General features: G+C 38.5%; 1 protein-coding gene across 2 annotated transcripts in view; it reads left to right on the top strand.

The window, feature by feature from the left end:
* Aqr (aquarius intron-binding spliceosomal factor) overlaps window positions 1-12282 on the top strand; it is an 86541-nt gene that overhangs the window by 30426 nt on the left and 43833 nt on the right. Inside the window, exons 14-17 of one of the 2 annotated variants that reach the window (XM_074065600.1) lie at window positions 647-749; window positions 3574-3694; window positions 5535-5676; window positions 9640-9818. In XM_074065600.1, coding sequence (XP_073921701.1) covers window positions 647-749; window positions 3574-3694; window positions 5535-5676; window positions 9640-9818 — 545 coding nt within the window. The remainder of the gene's footprint in view (window positions 1-646; window positions 750-3573; window positions 3695-5534; window positions 5677-9639; window positions 9819-12282) is intronic. The other variant, XM_074065601.1, reaches the window with a different exon arrangement.

The following is a 12282-nucleotide window of genomic DNA, read 5'->3' as shown; positions in this document are numbered from 1 at the left end:
TAGAATCCATCAATGTCTTCACCTGGTAAGTGAATAACCACGAGTACATCCATGTAGTGGAGTGCTGCTGAGCAACGTGAAGGAGCCAGTTAGGGACCTGCACCACAGTGCACAATTCCACATGCACTGCACAGCCAGCACCACAAGGCCGCCAGGTGTGTTAAACCAGTTAGCTGACTTGAAAATAGGTTAGCAGTTGTCGGGGTTGCAGTGCAGAGGGGGTTTGATACAGCAAGTGACATGAGAGGATTTGGGGGATTGTTGGGACAGTTTGAATGCAGGTTTCCATTCATAGTTGAAAATGTCACTGGCAGTGAGTTCTACTAGTTGTTTTCCTTTAAGTTACAGGCGTACTTCATTCAAATTTGAAAAAAATCACTATTTATCCAACACCAAATAAGCACAGTCCCTCAGTTCTTTCACAGAAAAATTGTGGACTTCCTGTGTTGTGATAGACTTTTTTTTAAATGGCTTTTTAAGAATCCAAACTTAATTGCAGTGATATTTTTTCACTTCAGTTGCCATAAAGTTTGTAGAAAATCCTGCACTCACGGTTTATTTTTCACTGCTGTCTTTTTGTATTTGCTGCCTGTGGAAGTAAGTATTTCAAAAGTGAAATTTCATCTCAGTATTCTTTATTCTGCAGTTCAAACACCCTCCACCAGGTGGCGTCATACCTCTGCTTATTGCCAACCCTTCCTAAAAATGAGGACACAACTTTTGATAAAGAATTTCTTCTAGAGTTACTGGTAAATATCAATGTGCTATAAATTTTTCACATGGGTTCCATACATTTTGAGCCATTCAGAAAGATGTAGGTTTGCTTTGCTTTCTTTTGGACTAAAGATTAGATAGTTTATTATCACCTGTTTGGAATTACCATTTGACTTCATCACATTTGTTTTTTCATCTCTTGAGTTTCTTCTCTTAAGTCTTTCATCTCTTAAAACTATTTTCTGTCAAGAATTCATTGTATTAACAAGCATTTGTGAGCCTTGGGTTAATCCATTGTGGTACAGGTTACACCATTCCTTTCTTTAATGAGGTTACACAAAAACAAAACAAAAAAAAAAAACAAACAAAAAAAACAAAAACAAAAACACATAGTTGCATAAACATTCATCTGGGTTTACTTTTAAAGTAATCACTCACAGACAGTGCCATGGTTAGCAGGCTGTGACCTTTAGGAATAGAGAAGCTCATGGTGTTAGAGATATGGTGGGCTATCACTAAGTGCTTCAGAACTCTAAGGGCTTTCTCCATCATCTAAGCCCCATGTCAGGTTTTATAGTTTCATGGAAATCTTAGTTTTCTATGATGTTAAGAATAAAACATAATTCCATGTATTTGGAGCTCAAAAGTAGAGTTCTTATCCTCTTTGAACTCATGTTCTAGCCCCTGAGGTGAGCACTGCTGACTTTCATCTACATCCTTCCAGATGTTTTTAAATTTGTGATTTTTAATTACTTGAGTGAACTATATAATACTGAGTGCAATTTGTTGTAATGAAGAATATATAGTTAAAATTCACACTGGGGATGAGCTCAGGGGTACAACACTGGCCTGGCATCCCTGGGTTCGTCCCTAGCATTGGAGGAAAAGAAAACATAAATCATTCCAGAGTTTTCTTATTAAAAAACAGCTGCAAGTAATGTAGGAATCTAGTTTTGTGTGTGTGTGTGTGTGTGTGTGTGTGTGTTTAAACCACAGTTTGGATCATGTTTGGATCATGCTGTATTCTTGTGCAGTTTGCTTTTTTCTCACTTACATTGTTTTGGGGTTTAGCTCACTGTGTAGTGTAGATGTGCCTTGTTTGTGACTTTAGTACAATATTTCATGAATAGATGAGTGTTTAACCATACTCTAGCAATGTATATTTAAAAGGCTGCTGGCAGTTCCACTTTTACAATTAATGGTGCTCTCATTGTGTATGCCTCTGTGCCCATATGTGGACATGGAGGAGAAAAACCTGGAGCTGCCACATCATCCTCCACAGCATATATATTCTGTCAAGCAAGTTAAAGTCTTGTCTCCCTGAGCTCTTCCCACCACTGGGTGCTATCCCTTTCCCATTGTTACCAGTCTCTGATGGGTTAAAGAAAACGGTTTTAATTTTCTTTTTGCTCACTGTTATAAAATTGAGTAACTTTTCACATATTTAAGGCAGTTTTCATTTTTTTGTGCCTAAACAAGCATACTGTGTTGATGTGTATATATATTTTTCTTACATACTGGGAGCCATATTAGGTACACTGTTTTTGTGGTTTATTTCCCAAGCTGATGTTTTAACATAAGATGTAAAGCACAGTCGTGGCTGTAGGAGAGATGATGACCCACTAGTTTTGGGGGACAGAGATAAGAAACTATTTGTAACAGATGTTTAAAGTATAGTAGCAGGTGTTCAGATGCCATTAGGGGAGGAATCCTTGGGAAGCATTTTATATTAATTTGAGTTCGGAAAATACTTTTTCACTAACATGTTTACTCACGTAAAGATGTCTTAAGCTACTGTCTTTGTCTTTCTTCTGACAGATCACTTTTCACCATCTTAACTACATCTGCTTCCTAAAAGTTCCTTATGCTGCATTCTAACCATGTAAAATCTCCAGTGAGTCAGGTTATTGGGATTAATAATAAGTCTTTATTAATGAAAGAAAGAGGTTTTTCCAGAAATTGTTCTAATGGAAATAAGTTTGAGTAAGATATAGGTCCTGTGCCTTCCAGTGTCTTGTAACTAAAATTTTATCCTTAAAATTTAGTTATGCAAAAGATAAAGTTTTATAGCTTAACAGTGATAAAACATTGGCTTTTGTTTCTTCTTTTTCCTGAAGGAGTGCCTCATTTTTTGGATTCTCCTGGTAGCCAAAGTACAGCTAATGTGCTGAGATATACAGATTGCTTAAATGTCACAATATGGTTTTTCCCAAAATAATGCTATGTTTACTGAAGAAAATGTAATGTGTTTCAAATGTGTTGCTTTCTCATTGTAAGTTAGGTGACAAACTTACTTTTATATTGACATAGATTAATATCAAGAGTAATAGAGGTCATCACTGGCGGGAACTACAGATCACTCCACCTCCCATTCCGCAAGGGAGAATATTCCCAGATTGTGTAACCTGGTTAGTGAAAGAAGGAAAGCAAATCCAGGACTCAGGGCTTCAATTTTTTAAATTTTGCATTTCTTATACTCTTGGCATACGTCAGGGACTTTCACTCTATTTTACAGCATTCCATTTCATTTTGTAAGAAACCTGAGAGGTAGGTGTCATTCTGTCTTCTTTATTGAGAAGAAAACTCAGGTCAGCAAGGTCTAGTAAGTTGCCTGTTTTTATCTTACATTGCTCATAAGTAGAGGAGTGGGATTTGACCCAGGTCAGTTTGTTCTGAGGCCGTTCATACTGCTTTCATATCTGACTTACGGAGAAAATGGGGAAGGGGAAAATTTTGTTATAGTGCTACAAGGACTGAAAGACACAGGTTCTCATTCTGTACTTAATGGGTGGATTTCTCCATAAATTATTTTGAACAAAGGTACTTACTTTCTGACTGAACCTATTTCCTTTCTTTTAGGTTTCTCGCCATGAACGTCGAATTTCTCAGATTCAGCAGTTGAATCAGATGCCTTTGTATCCAACTGAGAAAATTATATGGGATGAAAATATTGTCCCAACTGAGTACTATTCTGGGGAAGGTATGGTTGGGAAAAAAAAAATAGAGAACTCAGGTGTAACCTGAAGCTTAATGTAGATCATCACGTATACTTGAAAATGTACCCCATTCTGTTCTATATGTTGGGATGTTTTTCTGGAAGTCTGAAGTTCAACTTCAGAAAATTGGAAAGATTTAGAAGTTTGAATTGTGTTAAATTAAACTATATGCTAGAATATATATCGCCCTGTATAAAATACATGTTTTTAAGGAGATTTAATCATGCAGGAGTATTGCTTTCATTGTGTCACTGTGAAGGCTGTTTGATAGAGCTTTACTATTGAAAGCCTCTTATAAAGGCTCTTGAATTCTTGTGAAGCCAAGTTATGACTGCCAACAAAAGACAATTCAGTAGTAGCTCATAAACTTAGTTTTGGTCCACAGTGATGTTGCCTGGTTTGTTCACCTACTATTTCACCAGATTGGTTCTGAGTGCTCTTCACTCATCCCCCGAGAATGAGAATTGGCACAACTGAGTTAATGCAGAAGGACGTTCTGTGTCTTTTGAAGGCCTCTTTTGGAAGACGCCATTTAACCAATTGCATCATTATTAAAGGAGATGTAACTGTTTTAATGACATTCCAAGTATACATGTTGGTTCATTTATTAAAAAGAAAAATTACTTCACTGTCCTATCATAGATGCATAACTAGTAAAACCAGCATACTAAAACTGTGCTAGATTCACAGCGGACAGTCTTCATACCTTTTTATGTTCTTACTGTGATTACTGCATTGATCTCAAATGCCTAGGGATGTTCCCTTCAGGGATAAATTCAAAAGTGATTCCCGTGAAAGTCAGGAAGAGTCACTTTCAGAGGGAAGGAAGAAGTTGTAGCTAGGAGAGGGCAGATGGGAGGGTCTGGGCCAGCTGACAAGGAGACCACAAGGCTTCACTTTTAAAATGCCCTTCATGTTGCTGGTGTATTTTCCCATGTGTCCTCTTCTCCCCTCTGCTGAAGAGTCTGGGTGCTGGATCTTTAGCTTCCCCATCTAGATTTTTCAGGTTGAATATTCTGGGCCCAGAACGTGCTCTGCTGTTCCCTTGCCTTACAACTCGGCACCTGGGTGCAAGAGTTCATGAGGCAGGGTTCTCCTGGCAGTGTCAGGGTGGTGTACTCTTTCACCAGGAGATGCAACACTGGCTGTCTCTCTCTTTGAAATATTAGTAGTCATTGATTCTTAATATTTACATCTGCTGATTCAATCAAGATGGAGTGCAGTATTTTAATTCTTTTTTAAGAACAAAAATGTGCCGTCAGTGTACAGGCCAGACTTCAGTAATACAAGTGTTGTGATGATCAGTGCTTCTTTCATGTAAGTTATTTACTGTTGCTTTGATAGTATGAATAAGGATCATGAAATTAATGGGTTGCCAGTAATATGTGCTGTGGCTTATTTTAAACTTTTTATAATGCTGCGGAGTGCTGATCACTTACTTTCCAAGAGAAACAGTGGTAATTGAGGATCATGGAAAGAATAGGGTTCATTAACAGAGAAGAGCAAGTCTGTAGTAACAAACATATGCTTGTCCGTCAGGTCTAAATTACTTGAGATTGCACTCATGTTAAATCTTTTCACATACTTTTAATAAGCACTGTGTGCATTTGAATTGTTGATTCACAGATGATAGGTATTAATACAGTTCATCCTCCACCCTCAGTTCCTAAGAGGTAGTGATTGTTAACCTGGTTTTAATTTCTGTGTGAAAAGAAAGGTTTTAGCAAATGCTCTGCGTAAGAGTCTTATTCAGTGTCTGGATACATTTTTTACACATAGAGCATGATTAAAAGAGTAAGTCACTGTTGATAATCTCCTTTTCAGGTTGTCTTGCGCTTCCCAAGTTGAATCTGCAGTTTTTGACTCTACATGACTACCTCCTAAGGAATTTCAATCTCTTCCGCTTAGAATCAACATATGAAATCAGGCAAGACATCGAGGACAGTGTCAGCAGAATGAAGCCATGGTTAGTAAATTGGTTTCACCTGTAATGAAGAGTGTATGCAGTAACTCGTACACTTCTGTCAGAAACTCTTTTAAGTGTTTTTAAAATATATACCTGGCATGAAGATGCCTTCCAAAATAGAAGTTCTGTGGTGTGAATTAAAATACATCAGAAGTGCTAAAACATAAAATAATGCATCTTAGTACTTGGAGGTGGGGTTGGGGAACTCGGGATAGGAAGGAGATATTGTCCTGCTTAGGCAGGAAGGGAGAAATGTCCAGGGGAGTAGGCTGGACTTTGTGCGGGTAAAGAGGGAGGTCGTGGATGACCAGCCTTCTGTACTAGAGCAGGATAGTCATGGGTGAAGTGAGAATAAAGGGATAATTTCTCTACTCCCACTGCTCTTGGACTTGCCTGTTAGCTCCAGCCAGCTCAGGCCCAGTTTCTCTGGGAATTTGGCCAGGGATGAGGGGTGTGACTGGAGGTACATTGCAAAGTTTTCTGAGGCCCTCTGTCCAGAGATGCCTTGAAGAAACTAAATTACCAGGATTTATTTGTAGGACTAGTTGAGTAGGCATAGTTATTTGAGGAACACTTCTGTTTAAATTTGACTCTTTACCTGCCAGCTTATATCTGGAATTTCTTTAAGAAAAGTCTTTCATTCTAGTTATGGTTGATGGTTCTGCATTATGGGATTTCTGAAGATTCATTTTAGGGTTTTTCTTTTTTTTTTATTGGCGGTACTGATGTTTGAACTCAAGACCTCACACTTGCGAGGCAGGCATTCCACCACTTAAGCCACTCCACCAGCCTGAATTTTAGCTTTTTAGATTTGATTGACTTTGAGTAAATGCTCTTCATTGCAAATCAGTAAACTTAATTCTGTGAAATGCATTTTCATTTCTTTACAGTTATACTGTGTAAGCAGATTAAATTTATATACTGCATTTTATTTCCATATACTGACTCAAGTATCTTCCAGGCTTCTCTGTTTACTAATTACAGAGAGCTAACATAGATGCTGTGATTATGGCCTGGTTTTTTTCTGTTCCATATTTTATTTTATACACAGTTCTATTTTCTAATTAGTTGTCATGTGAAAAGTTATTCTGGTGAGACTACAAAACACAACACAGTATTTTTGACTTAATAATCAGTTGAGTCCATGAGCAGCCAGCACTGTGAGATGTGACACTGCTGGCTGATTGTCCCGCCCACGGCTTGCTGAGCTCACTGCCCATTGTTGGGACCCGGCGGGAGCGCTTCACCAGAGAGCCTCCTTACAATTATGGTTACCTTGATTTGATGTGTTTACATTCAGGGCCTAATTTTGGCCATTTTGCAAAATAGCGATTTATTAACTAGCAGTTCAACAAATAGAATTCACTTATATTTTATTTAAATGCCAAATAAAACAAAAATGCTTGAAGTTCTTATGGTCTATTAATAGAGGAAAACAACTTTAATTACAGCATTTTGTGGTGGGAGAAAGAAAGTGTCACTTTCTGGAGTTAATTCATTCACATTTGTAATAATAAAATTTTCTAAATTTACATTCCAAGAGCCATCTTTGAAGACTTAAAATGATGGGATTGAGAACAGGGCAGACTTTGTCCTGTGCCATGTATCCTGAAGGTGGGAAAGTGTCCTCTGCCTCTTTCTGCCCATTGTTTCTGTGAACACATGTTCAGGCTGTGGACACCTAGTGGTACCCTCACGAGGGGTGCACAGCTATGCTTTTCAGTGCATTGTACTCCAGGTAGACTGTACAAGATAAAGAAGAAAGGGGACTGGATGAGTGGTCCCTGGAATGGGAGCAGGAAGTGAGTCAGTTGGATAAGAAGGATCTTTTTTAAGGATGGTGAAAGTGTTCTGAAATTCCATTGTGTAAATTTACTAAAAGTCCTTGAATTGTATATTGAGAATGAATGGGTTTCAGAAAAGTGTGTCACTTCTGCTTTAGACTGATTATCCAATGTGTCAGTAGTGATAGAAAATTATTTTATATGGTTTAAACCCAAGGTAATACCTTTAGAAATTGTACCACTGCTAAGCTAACCAAGCATTGGTTGCAGAACTTTTATTTTTAAGTAGTTTCTCTTGATTCTATGAAGTTGTATGACTTTTCGTTCAAATTTTGTAGTGCTGCTGCAGTTTTTGTTTGTTTGTTTTTGAGGTACTGGGGCTTGAACTCAGGGCCTTCCCCTTGAGCCACTTCACTAGCCCTATTTTTGTGATGGGTTTTTTCAAGATAGGGTCTCACAGAACTATTTGCCCTGGCTGACTTCGATCTGTGATCTTCCTGATCTCTGCCTCCTGAGTAGATAGGATTATAGGCATGAGCCACTGGTGCCTGGCTGCGGCGGTTTTTGTATTTTGATTAAACTTTAATTTAAAAACAAAGTACAAGTTAGACTAACATGGAGAATAGGCATTGAGATATTAGTGGCTCTAGTTACTACAATTAGCTTATTTTTCCTTCCAATCCTCAGCATCTTCTAAGTCATTTCATTTAAACATTATATCCTAAAGGAGGTGTTTGTATAAATATTTGTTTGCATATTTTTATTTTTTTAAATTATAGCTCGTTCTAAAATGCATTTGAAGCAACTTATAAAATAACTACAGAATATAAAAATATTAGCAATTGAGACTTTTATGGAAAGGGGATAAACATATAAAGTAAAACTAAGTAAACCTGTCCTTTAGAAATGAAGGTGAGATAAAGACAAAAAGCTAAGGGTGTTCACCACTAGACCTGCCTTTAGGAGTTCTTCAAGGTGAAGTGGAAGAATGCCAGTCAGTAACAAGAACAGACCCTGAGTAGTTCAAGCAATCTGGCTCAAGAAGAACAAAGCTGGAGGCATCACTCTTCTGGTTTCAGATTATATTACAAAGCTACTGTGATGAGAACAGCACACATAGAACCGTATATAAGAACAGAAAGCCCAGGGGTGAAGCATGCACATAAGACACCTGCCAAGAATACACAATAGGCAAAGGATGATCTTTTCAATAAATGGTATTGGGAAAAAGGATAGATATGCCTGCAAAAAAACCCAACATTAATCTCTGTGTTATGCTGTATCCAGAAATGAACCCAAAATAGACCGAAGACTTAACCTAGGACCAGAAACCATAAAGGCCCTCGAAGAAAACAGCTATTATGTTGGTCTTAGCATTGACTATTTTTTTGATACAACACAAGCAAAATTAAAACCAGTGGGGACTGCACTGATCTAAGCACTTATTGCACAGCACAGAAACAACTAATTGAAAATGAAACCCTAAGAGACAGGAGGAAAAGTTTACACAGCATTCTCTAATAATAGGTTAATACCAAAAATGTATAAGGAATACATACAACTCCATAGCAAAAATAAATAAACATAAAAGGCAAAAGATCTGAATGACATTCTCCCAATGAAGGCATGCAGATGGCCAGCAGATATAAATAGGTGTTCATTGTCACTTATCATCAATGGGAGTTAAGTTCAAATCACAGTTAGGTTATCACTGAACACCTGGTAGGATGGCTGTTGTCAGAAGCTCAGAGACAGCTTCCCACCTGTTAGTGGGAATAGAAATTGGTACAGCCATTATCAAAGGCAGTGTGGCAGTTTCTCAGAAATGAAAACCCTGTGATCCAGCAGTCCCATTTCTGAATGTAGATCTGAAGGAGGTGAAACCACTATCCTGAACAGTATCAGTGCTGTTTTCATCACAGCACTATTCACAGTAGCCAAGACAGGAACATACCTGTGGCCATGAGGGTTAACCTGTGGCCAAGAGTATAAAAATGTGTGTACTTATACATACACTAGAGCTTTGAAAAGGAAGGAAATCCTACTGTGGATAACCCATTCTAGGACTTAAACACTGGCTGAATATGTTTTCTTGGAAGTTTTACTTGTCTAAGTGTTAACGGGGGTTGCAGCTGCACTGTTTTCTGTTGGCATAATCATCCACTTCTTTGGCTTTCAGGCAGTCTGAGTACGGTGGTGTAGTGTTTGGTGGCTGGGCACGGATGGCCCAGCCCATTGTGGCCTTTACTGTAGTTGAGGTTGCCAAGCCCAACATAGGTGAGAACTGGCCAACCCGAGTTCGTGCAGACGTCACCATCAACCTGAATGTCAGAGATCACATCAAAGATGAGTGGGAAGGTAATTCTGTATTTCAGAAGTGAAGTCACTGTTTGCCTTTTTAGTGCATAGGTTTTCACTTAAAGTATTAGCATAATACTTTTACTGAATGTTGTCTTTTTTAAACTTTTGTTCATTTTTAACCTTGAAATTTGATTTAAAGAATGGCAGTTGAAGCTGGGCATGGTGGTTTGTGCCTATAATCCCAACAATCTGAGACCAGCCTGAGCTGCATATAGAACTTGTCTCAAAAAAAACCCAACACAAACAAGCAAAAAGAAATGCATTTGTTTTCTAATTACCAGTAGTAAAAGTACATAGGATTTTGTGTGTATTTGTTTTAATAGCATAGAATCATACCTGTCAAAGGTTTTGAAAGCTGCAGTTTCAAAGCAAGCATTTTTACTCATGTTTGGCTAGATGTTCATGGACTGTAGGGTCAATACAAAAAGAATAGAAATGTTTGTGCTCTCCAGAGAGGTCAGAACCACAAGTAATGTGTATATGTGTACTTACAAGGAAGACTCAATATTTTCAAAGGGTAAAAGAATAGGGATGCAAATACTTTGTGAAGAGAATAAAGATCAGAAAGGAATTTGGGTGGGGAGAGAGGTAGAGTAGAATAACTCGGAAGGAAGCAGTGGTTTGTTTTTACTGCAGGAAGAGGGCCAATAAAGAGCCAGCAAAATCAGATTTTCTCAAGGGTGTGCCACAGCTGCATAGAAATTAAACCACTTGTTTTCCTATTTTTTTAAGATTTTAGGGATGAAATGTCCAGAGTTAGTTAGTCAAAAGAATGAAAACATCGCTAACACCTGTGCCAGAAGTGGCACATGTATTTTACCCCAGCTGTCTGTAAGAGCTCTTGCTTGCAGCCCTGTTGTGAGAAATAGCAGCTAGTAGCTTTAATCTCCTGCCACCTTCTTTGAATACCGGAGGAAAGGGTTAGTCCTTTAATGGGTCGGTTTTCAGAAGTTGTTGCTCCCAGCATAGCTGTAACCTTGGGGAATGTATGATCTATTTACCTAAGAATTCTGAAGGCACACAGCAGTGACACTGGCCATCTGTTTTAACAGATGGCCACTCCAGTGGGTGTCATTGGTGATATTGGTTCTGTGACTTCTGTACCCTTCCAGAGAAGTCCATTTTGAACTTCTAGAAAGGGTGTATCTTTATTGTTGCAGAACCTGGAAAAAAATATATATATAAACTTTCTAGACAAGGTCTTGTGCTTATCACTCCCTGAAACCTAAGGAGGAGTAAACACAGTTTCTCACTGTTTCTCCCTCTTCCTCCCCTGTCTCTCTCCTTGCTCCTCTTCCTCTCTTCCCTCTCTCTGTTCCTATCCTTTTTTCTGTTCCTCCCCTTCTTCCCTCCCTCTTTCCTCCTCCCTCTTCCTTTTCCTATCCTCCTACCCTTCTCTCTCCTCTCCTTTAAATGTAGGCCTTTGAGAGAATTAAATAGAATGGGTATATTTTGATGAACAAGATAGGGAGCAGTGACGTGTTTGAGGATGAGTGATTCATTTTATGGGATATTGTGGGCCAGCACCCAGATTCATCTCCTGAATTTATCATGGGAGCCAAAAAAATGAAAGAAATACTCTATAAATAGTAATGGAAGTGTTGCAAAATCAGAGAAAAGTTTTGAAAAATTTAAAGTAAAAAATCAAAAGTTTCCTTTTACACCTCCAGAAGATTTGAAGCTCAGGCCCTTATCTCCCCCTCTCTCCCATAAAGAAGCAGAATTACCAGAACTGAATGGTGAGTGTGCTCCAGAAAGCATGGCTAGGAGTCGGTGAATACAGATGTTTGGGGAGAGAGAGAAGTGAGCTTACTGTGATGCAGGTTTAGAAAATGTAGACGTTAGACATCCTACAGTGTGATAACTTCAGTGGGGAGTGCTAGCGCTTAGAAGTTTCAGTGCATTATGCAGATTCCTTGTGCAGGCAGTGTAACCGAGATAGAACGACCGTGCCCGTGGTGCCCCTTGCCTTTCCTGTGTCTGCATAGAACTTCAGTATTTACTGACAGAGGTCTTTCTAGCTTTACCCGCTCTCAAACACTACAAGTGGAAACAAACCCTAAGGGTCCTAGTAATATGAACCACACATTCACATTGCCTATTTAACTCAGGTGTGGATCTCATTAACTAAGATAAGCAAGCAGACTATTTAAGTTTACAATTATATCACACAGTAGCTAACAAAAATGAACCAGAAAAGAAATGAAGATGAAGTGGTGTGACAGTAACTTTAGTTTTCCTTGTCCTCTGTTATCTGTACTTGAACTAGGAAGCCAATTGGGTCCATTTTTGATCTGGTGACTGACAAGCTTTGGATGTTGGCACAAATCTATTTCTTGACATTCACCTATAAAAATTTTCACTATTTGCTAACTGAAACTATATGTTCAGCTGTCTTTCTGTAGACAGGATTTGTAAACAGAACTGTTTTAGTGAAGTACAGTTTGGCTGTGGTTGGAAT

Source organism: Castor canadensis, chromosome 2, assembly GCF_047511655.1.
Source record: "Castor canadensis chromosome 2, mCasCan1.hap1v2, whole genome shotgun sequence".
NCBI classification, from domain to species: Eukaryota; Metazoa; Chordata; class Mammalia; order Rodentia; family Castoridae; genus Castor; species Castor canadensis.
Note: the sequence above shows the minus strand (reverse complement) of the source record. Positions and strands in the feature narration are given on the sequence as shown.